Source organism: Taudactylus pleione, unplaced genomic scaffold (genome assembly GCF_031769625.1).
Source record: "Taudactylus pleione unplaced genomic scaffold, aTauple2 ptg000038l, whole genome shotgun sequence".
Taxonomy (NCBI): Eukaryota; Metazoa; Chordata; class Amphibia; order Anura; family Myobatrachidae; genus Taudactylus; species Taudactylus pleione.
Window position 1 is genome coordinate 4120059 of NW_028284440.1, and position 15736 is coordinate 4135794.

Consider the following 15736-nt stretch of genomic DNA (forward strand, 5'->3'; position numbering starts at 1 on the left):
ACTATTATTGTACAGTGACACTGCTGCAGTTTATCGTCCGCGTATTTGTGACTCTGCAGGTGGTCTGTCTGTCGGCAGGGGTGTCCATAAAAAATGGTGAGATTGGGGGGTACGTGTGCTCCTTGGTTGTGTGTGTGTGGTCGTTGGGGAGAAGGAGGGGGAAAAAATGGGGGGAAGGTGGGGGGAGCAGGTGGGTGTGTGTTGTTGTGGGTGTGGTGTGAAAGAAGGAAACACTGGAGGCTGGGTGGATGGTGAAAGAGACAAATACGTCTATTGGTATTTGTGTATTAGACGTAGAGAAGGTGGAAGTTATTCAGGTTGGAGACACAATGCTCCTGGGAGGTGAATGCTTCTTTGATTTGTTCGTGAGGGCATTCAACTGCCCAGTTGGTGGTGGTGTGGATGACAAGGCATATCCACAGTGTGGGGAGTAGGGTTAACCCTTTCAGGGGGCTCCTTGACATGCAGCCCTAACTACTGCATGCTCCCCTGCTGGACCTATGGTTGACAGACTTCTGAACTGGGATGCCCTGTGTATGGTGATCTGGGGGGGTTCCACTTAGCAGCGTCCGGCACTGGTGAGGAGAATGGGTGCTGACCTACCGGTAGTTGCCCAGATCCGTGGTGTGGGATTGGCTCTCTCAAGTCCAGTACGTTGCCATGGTGGGTGACATGCACTGATGTGGTGGCTCACGTCCGTGGATGCAGTGCAGGTAGCTGTCCTGTGCTGTGCGCGGTTGTGCTGTGAGCGCGTGCTGTGCTGTCAGTGTGGGATCCTGTGTCCCTGAGCCTTTGATGAATAGCCAGCCAGTCGTGCTTGGACTCTACCCTCCAGGCCTGGTGGGGAGTGTGCACGCGGTGGGAGGTGGGACCGCGTGTGTAGCGTAGCTGGCAGAGACTGTAGCCGGTGTGAGGTTGGAAACAGCATCCGGTGTGTTGCTGCTTCCACTGCTAGCGGGTGCCCAGACATGGAGTGGTTGTTGATGCAGGTGGATTGAAGATGCAAAGAGTTTGAGGTGTGATTGGTGTCTGGGGGTCACCAACGCGTTTCGACCTTTTGTGTCCATAAAAAAGGTGTGCTGTCTGTGTCCAAAAAAATAAAAGTGCTTTTTTTTGGTGTGTGTGCATTAGCAACTTAGCTGTGATATTATTCTTTGGTGACACTGCCGGCCAGACCACAGTTTATCGTCCATGTATTGTGACACTATAAGTCGTACCGCAGTGTGTTATTCTTATTCATAAATAATTAATCTTGTGACACTGTAAGTGGTAGCGCAGTGTTATTCTTATTCGTAAATAATTAATCTTGTGACACTGTAAGTGGTAGCACAGTGTGTTATTCTTATTCATAAATAATCTTGTGACACTAAGTCGTAGCGCAGTGTGTTATTCTTATTCATAAATAATTAATCTTGTTACACTGTAAGTGGTAGTGCAGTGTGTTATTATTATTCATAAATAATTAATCTTGTGATACTGTAAGTGGTAGTGCAGTGTGTTATTGTTATTCATAAATAATTAATCTTGTGACACTGTAAGTGGTAGCACAGTGTGTTATTCTTTTTCATAAATAATTTTGTGACACTGTAAGTGGCACCGCAGTGTGGTATTCTTTTCTTATTCATAGAAAATCTTGTGACACTGTAGATCATTGATACTGCAGTGAAATATTTTAAATTGGTACAAATTGACATGTGTGCTGTACCCCATTTCATTTGTGTTTGTTGATATGGCAAATTATCAGTTGAGACTTGAGAGAAGAGCAGGAACCACATACTAGTGCTGGATCTGCTGCCAGTGCCACCAGTCATGACGATACTAGTCCATCTACATTATCTACTAAAGCTGATGCCCAATTGCATACAGGGCTTAAGTCAGGGCATCTAAAATCAAGAACCAATCTTTTACGGTGGTAAAGAGGAAAACATCAAAGGGAAAGATAGCTGCAGAAAGACATAAAATTGCCAATATGCCAGTTTCACCACATGAAGTGGCAAGGAAAGGCTAAGGCCTTGGCCTTTATTTATGTCTGGTGGTTCTGCCTCTTATGATGATGTAAGCACAAGTGAACATGCTGACATAGAAATCATGGCTGCTTTTGTGAAAGTGCACCAGGATGAGCAGGATATTTGTGTAGCTGATGCCAATAAGGATGTTGATGATGAGGATGTTGATGATGAGAATGTTGTTGATGAGGATGTTGTTTGTGTAAACTAGGCACCAGTGGATGAAACAGTTGTTGCCCATGATAAGGAAAAGCCCATTGTCATGCCTGGGCACAAGACAATAAAACTTGGTTGTGTTGACTCATCTTCATCACCAGTGTGTGTTTTTGAGTTTTTTCTTGGCAGATGCACTTGCTGGAGAAATTAAAGGAGAACCCACTGCTGCATCACGTGCCACTTGAGCTGAAAATTTGCTTACCAACAGCTCTGTGCATCTCTTCAGATCTGTGTCCATTGGGAAGAAAGACACAACATCTTCATCCCTTCTGGGATGAAAATCCACTCCCAGCAGCAGCAGGCATAGTGCTCAAGGATTCTCAAGAAAGACACAACATAAGACTTAAACCTTAAATCTTGCATTTGCTCTCATCGGCTTGTCCACATATATACATATATGTGGTTAAGTGGGCAGTTGGTACAATGGCATTTTGGAGGCCACTAATTAAGTTTTTTTAATGTCCCTGTACAGGTTGGGAATTGCTGTTCTAGTGAAGTGCAATCTTTGCAAAGGATTGTTTTGTTTTTAAAAGCACTACTAGTAGTCTTCCTGGTCCCCTTCTGGGATAAAAATCCACTCCCAGCAGAAGCAGGCATAGCTCTCAAGGATTCTTCTGGGGCAAGGACTGATGTGAATGATTAAAATATGTTTTGTAAATGCCTCTCCTCCTCCACTCCCCTCCTCCTTCATAAATTTGCAATCAAATCTTTATTTCCCTGCCTTCAACTACATACATACTCCAACTCCCTCAGGCCTCTTGAATAATAAAAACATTTGTTTCCTGATGTGCCATGTTGGAAGTTGAACTGCCAATGCTGCTGCAATCTTTGACATGTGGTTGCTGAATGCCAAAAATGTCCAGGAATGTTTATGGCTACAGACAGCATCTCCCGTATGCCCCTTTAATTTTAAAAAAATATTCTGAACCACCAAGTTGATTTTGTGGACAAAACATGGAACATATTGTTCACCATGCTCTCCCCTCCTCCCTCATAATTTTTTTTCGGAATCAAAAAATGAAAAAAATGTTACTACCAATCAACCCTTCCTGTCCCTGCCTTCACCTGCATACATACTCCAACTCCCTCAGGCCTCTTCGTCAATGAAAACATATATTTCCTTATGTGCCATGTTGGAAGTTGAACAGCCACGTGTTTATGCCGCTCACTGCTGCCACTTAGCTTAATCAGGCAGCTAGCTTGGTGCAAATTTTGGGCCTAAACTGGATGAAAACAATATTGTGAGCTATGAGGTGGTCAAAATTGACTGGAAACAAGTGGAAAGTAATGTTATTGAGGTTAATAATACTGTAGGAACAAAAACACAAAACAAATGATGTGATTTTAGCAGATTTTTCAATTTTCAAATACAGGTCGAGAACCAAAACACGCAAGGGGTGGTTTTGGCAAAACCAAATTCAGATCCAAAACACAAAGAGATACAGATCCAGAACCAAAACCAAAACACGGGTGTTGGCGCACATCCCTAGTTATAGTTTATGCATTCTGGAATACTATATAATGCAGTGTTTGCCTGACAATATCACACAGTTGTGGTGTGTGAGATGGTAATCATTTTGGAACTTGCTAAACAATGGTGCCCCTTTTACCAAAAGTATCTTTAAGGTGAGAGCTCCACATCTCACTAATAGTTATCTTTTCTGCCAAGAGCATTAAAAATAATTTTCCCCTATTACCATATTTTGTCAGCAATCGGAATACGATATCCAATTTCTATATTTATAACAGCATTGCAAGGAATGTCTGAATAAGTAAACGGGGCTGACCCGGGAATAACCCAGGTCAAAGGTGCGGTGTAAACAGGGTCTAACCCAGGTTGGAACCATATCAGAAAACCCAGGTCGGACCTGGGTTTTCGGTGGAAAACCAGTTAGTTAGTTTCGGACAGGCTAAGATTTATTTTTATGTTTTCTTTATTTTGTGCTCTCAAATAAAACTAGCTGCAGATACTTCTACCAAGGGGCTGGACTGTTGTGCTACTAATTGGCTGCTGCGTGCAAGGTCCTGTCGTTTACCCCAGGAGATGGCAACACTAACCAGATTTTGTGAATATATATATGTATATCTTTACATACAGTATATATATATACATATATATATATATATACATATATATATATATACATACACATATATATATATATATATATATATATATACATCAGCAGCTTTGATGCAAGACCCGGAGTGCCATCCCTTTATTATTTGATTGTGTTTGGAGCCTCCTAATGGATTAGGACACATGGGCAATATTGATTGCTGAGTAATCTGAGTGCTGGACATCCCCATTTGTATTACTACTGTGACCCTTCAGTTTGAATTGTTATGGTAACTTTCAAGATACCATGGTTAATATTGCAAACCATCTCCCTAAAGTAGATTGAGGGATTATGCACCTACAAAGATTATACCACCTGCAGTTTATATTGCATTTAACAAATGAAAATTTGTATAAAGATCACTCTGTAGGTTTTCAGCATACTAATTCCAGCTCCTTTATTGAATATATCCTTCCTACATAGGAGCCTGTCAATCACTTGTTTGCTGGGGTGTAAACAGAATAAACAATACGCACTGTGAATAGTGTCAATATCCCTGTACTCCCATTGGGAGAAACATTAAGCTTCACTAATGAGGAAGCTAACAAAATGTTGTTTGAAGCTGATCTACAATCTACTGAAGGAGTAAACACATGTGAACAATTATACCAACATGTGTTTAAACTTAAAAAGCCTGAAATTTATTATAATATGCACACCATTAACTAGTATCATGATAAATACATTCCACGAGGCTTTCGGATCCACAATGTTCCCACCATTGGGAGACAAAGCCAAGAATTTTGCCGAAAGTGGGTCGCCGTGTTAAATAAATGCTCCTTTAACCTTATGGTACTGGTCATCAAGGAGTCATCGATTTCTAACTTTGAAGAAATACATCTCCCTGAGTTACTAGCTGATCAACTTAATGCGTGGATGGCAAAATTGAAAACTCAGTGTGAGAAATGCAGACAACAACTTATCAGATTCTAGTAACATAAACAGCAAAAATATGGTACATGAATATGAGGACAATAAAGTATACCGATAGATTACAGGAGGAGATCAAAATCAGAGCCCAAGGAGATTCCAGCAATACAGAACTTTCAGGCCACACAGAGAACGTGGATATCCCTCTGAGACTCAAATGTCCCAATGCAACAGTAACTTTGTCATCTTTGAGAATGAGGAAGGACCTTCTACACAACAATTACCTTTAAGGGTACAACAAAAAAAACACTGGTCCGGTAGACCCTATACGAGGTGGGGGGCCAAAACAAAAGTGGTAGGCCGAACCTCAGCAAGGAGATGTCATTAATATTCAATATTTCCAGTCCTAGACTTACTAAAGATGATATTGGACTACTGAACAAGGGACATTAATTTATACCCACTAATATACACTCAAATTTAATTGAAACCTTGACTTACATCGCTTCGGCCACAAATTGCAATTGCATGAACATTTTGCGGGACAAACTGTTGAAAGTAATCTGGATCCATTAGCGAAATGTTGTCATGAATGCACCAAGTCCAAGTTTGATCTTCAAATACAGAATGCCTCATTAAAATGCTTTGCCAGACTATTAGAAATTTCCGTCATTAAATTTAACAAGAAAAACAATGGGACTAGGCAAAATTTGACCAAGAACAAACTTATGGCCCTTAACAAACTAAGCAAATATGAGGACATTATAATACGACCTGCAGATAGAGGCAGGGCAATTGTAATGCAAAATACATCAGACTATAGGACAGAGATTTTGACTCAACTTGCCAATAGTGCGGCTTACATAAAACTAACGAAGGACCCTACTGCTAAGTACAAACAGAAGATTGATTTTATCCTAAAGGAGGTGGTATCTGCAGACATTATTACTGTACATCTACAGTCATGAAAGTATTGGTACAGGACCATCCTATTGTCCACCTGCTTTACACGGTCCTGAAAATCCACAAAAACGCCACTAGACCACCAGACCGCCCGACCGTATCGGCACAAGACTATCTACCAGCCGATCTCACAATATTTAGATATTATACTTCAATCATGTGTGGTTGTTGAAAAAAATGTATCTTAAATTCACAACCTCATTTCTGCTTGAACTACAAAAATGTTATACTTTACCAGATAACACCTTATTACAGAGGGAATACAAGCAGTACAAGATTTAATCAAAGAAAACCCCTATTACAAAGGGCCAGATTCCGATTTCATCATCAGATTACTTTCATTGGATTGCATTGCAATTACTTTCTATTTGATGAAAACTTCTTTTTGCAATGGGCTCCAATGTCACACCTACATATGAAAATTTTTTTATGTTTGCACAGAAGAGGGCAATATTTTTTGACCAACCAGAAATTCAGAAGCACATATTGCTGTATTTACGCATTTACGCTACATCAATGATTTATTCATCTTATGGACTGGCAGTGAGAAAGTCCTGCATAATTACATCGATACATTCAATAAAAGAAATGGACCAATCACATTTTCTTACAAGTCCAGTTATGAATCAGTTGAATATTTGGATGTGCAAACTGCTATAAAAGAGAACAAAATATACACAACGGTTTTTCATAAAGAAACCGACCATAACAGGTTCCATCTAAAAGCTTTAAAGTCTTGACTTCCGTATTCTTAGATGCTGAGAGTAGCCAGGATTAACAGCGACGGGGATTCTCTTATCATACAGCTTGAGGAGCTGGTACAAAAATTTATACAAAGAGGTTATCCAGAAAAGCTGCTTTGTAAACATAAAAAGAAAGTTCTTAGTCTGCCTAGAGAAAACCTTTTGGGGATGAATAATTGTATAATATGGGCTAGTGAATTCACTACAAGCAGTCCGATTGTACAGAAGGCTACAAAAGCATTATGGCCTATTGTAACTATGGATAAAGAATTTAGATCTATTAAGGATAAAACCACAATAGCATCCTTCCGACAAGGTAGAAACATCAGAGACCTACTAGTACACCTTTGACTTATGTAAATTGAGACCAACAATGAGAAAACCAGGATGCTATAAAAGTATCACCTGTGTGACGTGTAGATATCTTGACACTGGCACCTCATTTCGCCACCCACGCACTGGCAAATATATACCAATACACCACGTCGGAACCTGTTCCACAAGTTTGTTATTTATATCATCAAGTGCCCAGGTGTGCTATGTCACGTAGGAAAAACATCTAAGACATCCAAGGAACACATAGCATCACAACATACGGCCATTAGACACGCTATTTCCAACCATTCTAGTGACCAACCTGTGGTCATGCAATTTGTTCAGCGCAATCACACATTATCAAGCCTACAATAAATGATCACAGATTATCTTCCTGAAAAACTAAGAGGAGGCGACAGAAATAAAGATTTATTAAAACTCGAACCCAAATGTATCATGCATCTAGATGCAGTAGCACCTAGAGACCTGAACAAACAATATGTTGGAACAGCTTAATGTGAGAAACTGTCACATATTTCTTAGTAGTAACCTTTTATAATAGCATTTTTTTTCATGGTTTATATCACCTGCATGTTTTCTTTCTAGATTTAAATTATTTTTGAAACATTTGGTTGCTTACCTTAATAATTGCGCCATTTATAGTGCTTTAATTACCTTGTACAGTATGATATAAACCTTTTAAACATGGCTCATACTTGTCTCTGTTTACGATTCTTCCTCTAGTCATCATATTTGTTAATTTGTTAATATGTTTATATAATAGTACATATGTAGTAGCGCGACTTGTGTTGACATTTTTTTCATGATTCATTTTTTCATGTGCTATTAGATTTCACTATGTCTTTCTTTTGTTTTTTTTGTGTTATTCTTTCCTCTATTATCACTATCCTTCTGTATTCAGTATTTTTGCCTGTCTTCTTCACAGCGCCTCTGGGCTATAGGCTCCCAGGGAAACAGAGGTGTCTGTGGTTGCTGGGAAATGATGCTTAGGGGTCTATTTACTAAGCTGTGTTAAGAGATAAAGTGAACGGTGATAAGGTACCAGCCAATCAGCTCCTAACTGCCATTTTTCAAACACAGCCTGTGACATGGCAGTTAGGAGCTAATTGGCTGGTACCTTATCACTGTTCACTTTATCTCCTAACGCGGCTTAGTAAATAGACCCCTTAGACACCCTGATGGGATGCGGCTTGACAATTGATGGGCGCCCCACTGTGCATACTGAGCGGATCTGGCGGTGCCACTATGGTGTACATCTGCTTTCTCATAAAAGGAGGGGTAAGTAGGTTTTCCTTTTGCTGTAGGTTCTTTGTTATGTACCTGATTATATTGTCTTAAAAAAGGTGCAGCTTAGCACCGAAACATAGACATTATACAATGTATTTCTGATTTATTAATATATCAGCAGTTTTGATACAAGAGCCGAAGTGCAATCCCTTAATTGTTGGATTGTGTTTGGAGCCTCCTGCTCCTAATTTATTAGCGCACGACTTGGATTTCTGAGCAATGAGAGTGCTGAACATCACTATATATATATATATATATATATATATATATATATATATTTATATATATATACACACCTACACTTACATTCATTTACATCGACTGAGCATTGATTTCTATATGCAGAACGGTATTTATAGCTCTTGTTCCCTAGTCCCCGAGAGGGAGGGGTGATCTTGGTTGAGTTGTTTGGGTGTCATCAAAAAGTTAAACTAGAACCTTGTGGCTATGGGATCATATGGGGCAGACATTTTACTTTTAATGAAAAATAAAGACCATTTCTACAATGTTGCAGTATGGAACCAATAGTAATTTTTTTTCTTTCTTGTGATTAAACAACTTCACATCGCATGCATATTTCATGTGATTTTGTAGTGTCTTTTAAACAGAGATACGTGTGACAGACCACTACATACAGGGAACTCTATTTTAGATTTTTCTTGAGAAAGGCAGTGACATGTGAGTCATCCCATGCTATTATAGGCTTCCCCATAATACCAGAGCTCTGTGAAATCTATATATAGAACTCTGGATACCTAGGGAATTGTGTCAATTTGTAGCAGGAAAGCATAGAAATGTAATAATGCATTTACAGCTGTATGTAGGTTATTTCCCATTACACAATATATGCAGCATTTGAAGTAAACAAGGCAAACACAAAATTATTTTTTATATATAAGACACGATGTGTGACTAAATATATTGTAAGATGCAGAATATGTTAACAAATATAGATGTGGCATTTAACCAAATCCTTTGCCACTAAATTTACAAAATACTGAGAATATAGTATTGTTTAATATATTTCTGGACTTAATGAAGTATGGACATTCGAACAATTAATTAAGGTGATTTCTGTCAGTTAAACTAAAATAATAGCATTGCTAAATGTATGATCTTTTATTTTTCTTTCATTACTATTGAGATAGTTGTGTTGCCATGCCACTAACATCCCAGATTCTTAACTCTCCATTTGCCCATGTGTATGCCATGCACCTACCACACATTTATAGTGGCTGTTACCATTTCATACATTACCAAAGAAATGCTACACTACATTAGGAATGCATTCATTAAATTGAATACATATTATTTTTTTTACTAAAGGTTTGACTCACATTTTGCATGAAGTAGTAGAGACCTAATCATAATTCATAATTCCAGCTGTAAATGTATCCTTGAAAGTAATAACATTATACACATTCAAAAATCAAAAGTCCAGCTTACTACAACATTTACACCATCCCATCATAAGTATTTACATACACTTTACTTCAGGGTTGGGAACGCTACGGCTCGTGCGCCATCACTAGACTCGTCATGTGTGGAGATTAATGGAATGTAGCCCATTGGATACAATGGATAATGCCATCAGAAGACCATTATCAGGATCAAGGAGTTTGCTAAATTTCACAATTTTGCAACCTAAGGAGGCTGCTTTTGCAAAGGAAAATGGAGGGACTGTAACAGGTATCTCACATTTCTGCTTTGGTCTCCCCTTCTTCCTAAATACTAGAGAATTTAAATTTTTGTGGGTATCTCCTGGAAATGGCTGTTTGCGTGGGTTTTACATAAAATTAGTATTGACAAATATGCCCCTAAAACAATTAAATCATTACAGAGTGATCAGATGAATGACTAACAAACATCAAATAAATATAGAACTAATAAATATGCTTTTCAATAGAGAGTTTAAAATTCTTCTCATTCAATCATATTTTTAAATCCTCACCATAGCAACCAAGAGTTAGCCCTATAGCCTTATATCTGTAATGTTAAATATTGTAATTGCAATAAACTCTAAAACAATATGTACAATATCATCCAATCATTTCTTGTATACTACATATACACTGAAAACCATTTCCCTGTTAACTGGTATTTGGTTAAATATGCAAAACTACATTTAATAAAAAAAAGTGTGTATGAATTCATGTTTTTGAGTATTTAGATCTGTATCAATTTGACATGTCCTGCATTGCAATATAATTTTTACTCTGACAGAAGAAACATTCTGGATAATCCTACTATAATAAATAGGACCATAGATTATTTACATGATGAATGTATTGTTTAAGCCTCAGGGAGTATTAGCAGAGGACAGGAAAAGCTTAACACTGTCAATGGTTATATAAGCTTCAAAACAGATTTGTTCTGGAGGTATAAGCATACTTTTGGGCAAAACAAGATTTTATGCATAGAACAAATTAACTTCTCTATTAAGAATTTCATGCAGTTGAAAGCAAAAGTCATGACTTGTGTCCAGACATATTGGAGACAGCCATTGTAGAACCATTAAGTAATTAAATAATCCACATACTCACTTTAAGTGAGCAATAGTTTACATTGATTACATAAATATGCTAGTTTAATGCAGTATTCAAATGTAATAATAGTATTGCTATCAAGATTGTTAGAATAAATGCCCCCTACGTAATGTTAAAACAATTGTACATGTGACTAGACAGTTATTACTTCTCCCCCTTCTATCCTGCCTCTGCAATACTTTTCTCTCCTTTCCCTTTATGTGTTCATCCATAGTCCCTCTAGAATTAAGCTCTTGTGAACAGGGCCCTCTATTTCTCTATGGTCTCTACATAATAATGTATATTTGTATAGGTGAACTTGTCTGTTACTGTCCTATATGATCACCCATGTACTATGTAATTTTGCTTTATGATCATTCTATACTGTATGTATGATGCAACCAGTGTTGGACTGAGGCACAAAGGGCCCACCAGGGAGAATGCAGAGGTAAGTCATTGACCTGACCCGCCAAGTAAATAACCCAGTAATAGAGTAACAATGTATTATTTGAGTACATGCTCTGTGAATCATAAGGGACAAGGAGGGCCCCTCAGGCAGTGGGGCCCACAGGGGATGTTCCCTGTCCCCCTGTTGGCCAGTCCAACCCTGGGTGCTACATAAGCTTTGTGTAGCACCTCATGTACAGTATATATATTATATATAAATATATATATATATATATATATGACAATAATAAGCATCGTCATTGTTTTAGATGTAACAACAAGGGCAGTTTATAGTTTGGGCTCATACATACATATGCTCATCCTTATTAAGTGAACATAATCATTGTATGAAAGATACACACATTGTGTCCTGTTCATGGAATGACATCTTTAATGTTCACACAGAAAAGTCATAAAAGCAGGTGGAGGATGAAAACAAGCTAAATGTAATGATGCTAGATTACATCCCACTCTATTAGCAGATATTAGATGTGTGCAATAATAAGAAAGCCAACTCCTATTTGTATTTATAACACGGAGGTAATCCCCTTCATTATATAGTAATCTATAATCGCTATAAATGACTGATATCTTCCTATGCCTTCCACTGTTTCCTTAATCCCCATAATAAATTAATGGAAAAAATTGTAAGTCAGTTGTTAGCAAGCACTACGATATATGGAAAAGTATATAGTGGGCAGGTCTTATTACTGCACAGAATATCATTAACAAAATAAGACGTGTTACTTAATGCAGTGATGAAATAGAAATGTAAAGCCATCGCTTGTACAGTACCATAGATAGCATAGTGAAATGCTATGGCGGCAGTAAAGGAAAGCCTGGATAGTATGCTTATACCTTAATGCACTGCATAACATTTCTCTGCACGCCAGGGATATTATATACTATTGATCTAAATAAAGTGTGGAGATGGGTGGGGGTCTGACTGTGCTAAAACGGAGGTTTGGAAGAAATGTATTGCTTCCACAACACGGCTAGCTATGTGTAAAGGGACCCTGGCAGCAGTGTGTGTATGTATACAGGGAGGAAAGCCAGCAGACGGTCAGCACTACTGTACATGGAGAGAGCTGTCCATGGTGCTGATAGAGGTCCTGCCTGTGTCTAATTGCCCGGTTACCGGGGATTGTGCAGGACTACACAGAGCATATGGCAAACGCTCACTTACATGGCCATGTATGGGGAACATTCATTATTTTTTCCTAAGTACAACAGGTATTTGTTCTTGTTATAGCGCTGCAATGGATCGTACTGACAGATTAATCGATATGCTACTATTATTATTGTGGTCAACCGTATCCCCTAACTAAGCTTTCTAGTTGGAATACTGTGCTGGGAAGCGGCTGGGCACCTTACCGGCCGCCGTGAAGAGTAGTAGGCAGAGCACAGGAAAACAGCAGCTCCTCTGCATGGTAACACTGGCCGTCATAGCGATCCCTGCCTGAGTTACAGCAGCATCTCACAGTCAGGTGTGTACTGTCTTTCCCTGGTGCTGTCCGTACTGCAGATTCCCCGACTACCTTCCAGCAGTGTGCTCTGAGCAGTGACTAGCAGTGTGCTCCAAGCAGTGCCCAGTAGTGTACCAGGCTCCCGGCGGCAGCTGTCAGCCCGCACTACAACCACGTGTGCCCGTGCGGCCACTCAGCTACGGCGGCTGCTCCTGTGTTACTGAGATGAGGAAGCTTCTGCACATCTAACAAAGGGCAGCAAACGCTTCTCTGCCAAGGGCTCTTAGGGGAGTAGTGAGGTCTTTCAAAGCTCTTCTTAGCTCCCGGGGGTACTGGCCTAATGTATTTCCTGTGAACTGCATCGTGCTATGTATTTCCTGTGATTTGCAGCCAACGTGCTTTCTTTCTGTACTTTAACTTGATCAGCACAAGCAGGAAAGACTACATCTTACATAATACATGTGTTTAAAATTTTTAAAAGATACATACATCCTTCCCATCTTTCTCCTTAAACACTTTTTTCTCTATGATATATATATATATATATATATATATATATATATATATGTATGTTATAACCATTGAACAATCTATTACAATAATCAGTTTATAAAACATCGCTGTATAATGCAAACCCATGATCATCTTACCGGGATGTAGTTAATCCCGACAGCCAGCATTCAGAAGTAAGTATAGTGGGCAGGGTTAGCTTTACGCCGAGGGAGCAGGGGCGCATTTATAATGGGTGTAGTGTGTGCGGGGCACATGGGCCCCTGGGTCCAGGAGGGGCCCGCACCACACACTCTGCACCCAAAAAACTTACCTCTCTGTAGTCCCATGTCGGCTCCGGTGTCTGCGCCTGCAAAAATGGCTGGAAAATGTCTGCTGCGGCCATTTTCCCGGTGACCTGTTTATACGCTATAGACTCTGGGCACACTCTAGTGCCCAGTGTCTATAAATGCGGCGCTGGCCACGCACCGCTCAGTGAGCAGCTGGACAGAGAGGAGGGGGCCCGTTTTGGAGACTGCACATGGGCCCCCTCCTCTCTAGAAACACCCCTGCGCAGGAGGGAGGGTTAGGTTTAGACACCACCAGGGAGGTAAAGGTTATGCTGCGGTTTAGGGTTAGGCTGTGGACAGGGGGGGTTAGGTTTAGGCTGCGGTCAGGGGGGTGTTAGTATTAGGCACTAAGGGAGGAGGGTTAGGTTTAGGCACTAAGGAGCGAGGGTTAGGTTTAGGTATTAACGCGGAGGGTAAGGGCTAGGATGCAGGAAGGGAGGATTAGGAGCTGAAGGGGGGAGGGTTAGAATACTTACGGAGCCCCTGTTGGGATTCTAAGCATCGGGATGCCACTGTCAGTGTTTTGACGGCAGGCATCCTGACTGCCAGCCTCCCATACCCAACCCCATTTTACCATAGCGGCCTAAAACCAGTTTTTAAAGTAACCTCTTATTATGTAACCCCCTCTTATACTGTAATCAAATCCCCAAACCAGTATTACTTCCTCTAACCACCCCCTTAGTTTCACCACCCATAGACAAGTCTTTTAGTGGGTCTTACATAGAAATGATATACCAGTGTGACTACCTTGGACTCCTTCACACCATTATGTACCTTGTATTGTGTTAGAGATGATGAGTGAAACAAATCAAGATAATTAAAAAAAAAAACTATTAACTAGCTATGTGTGTACCTCCTGGTTTTTAAAGCTCAAGTAATGGGCTCAATCATTCAGACACTTCAGTCAATGATATTTACATAATAACCAGTCACCCGTCACATACATGCACAAACTCATGCATATCGTTAAACATGTAAATTAATATAAGTAATTAAATGTAATGGTGCAGTACAATAGTCACTCACCTTATGCATCATGACTTTATTTGCATTTGCTACTGTCACATCTATTGCTGGGTGCGCACATTGATGATGGATTAGTCAGTAGACTGATTCTCTTGCAGAGCGGCCAATTGGTGAGCTATACACACCTGAGAATCAGTGATTCAATGTGTCTGAGCTGATATCACAACTGGGTGGGCAATTAAGTTTGCCCGTCTAGTTGAGATATCAGTGTCGGTAGCCTCTGCAGCAACTGTACGGGCGATCTGCACTATGTACATTCTAAACAAATTTTATAAAAGATGCACATATATATGTACAAATAAGCCATTACATTTACATATTAAAATTGTAAAGTCATTGAGGGCGCCTCTTTTGATTCACTCATTTCTACAGCTACAATTACTGTCATCCACAAACAAGGCAAAGACCCAACTGCTTGTGGAAGCTACAGGCCAATCTCTTTCCTGAATGTGGATCTTAAAATGTTTGCTAAAATATTGGGCAACAGATTGAATACTTGATTTCCCCAATTTAATGAATCCTGATCATGTTGGCTTTGTTTCTGGCCATCCCAGAGAGTGATCAACCTTGTTCCTGTGTCACTAAGACCCTAGGTCTTGTCATGGCTTTGGATACTGAGAAAGCTCTCATTGACTGGTTTTTAATGATGTGGGTCCTCAGAATTTATGGCGTCAAGGGTAATTTCTTATTGGCATTTCTACCCTCTACGGTAATCCCTCCTCTACTGTTTGATCAATAGATTTCTGTAGCAGCCATTCACAATATCTAATGGCACCTGTCAAGGTTCCCTCTCTCCCATTTGATATTTGCCCATGGAACCCCTGGCAGTTTTCCGGGAGTGCCGAGGCCAGGATCTGTGTCATAGGATGTTCGCATTGGTGATCCGAAGCAG

General features: G+C 39.8%; 1 protein-coding gene across 1 annotated transcript in view; it reads right to left on the reverse strand.

The window, feature by feature from the left end:
* PTPRR (protein tyrosine phosphatase receptor type R) overlaps positions 1–13187 on the reverse strand; it is a 246084-nt gene extending 232897 nt beyond the window's left edge. The window contains exon 1 of the mRNA XM_088452526.1: positions 12888–13187. Within this exon, the coding sequence (XP_088308652.1) occupies positions 12888–12960 (73 nt within the window). The 5' untranslated portion in view covers positions 12961–13187. The remainder of the gene's footprint in view (positions 1–12887) is intronic.
* Positions 13188–15736: the final 2549 nt, after the last annotated feature.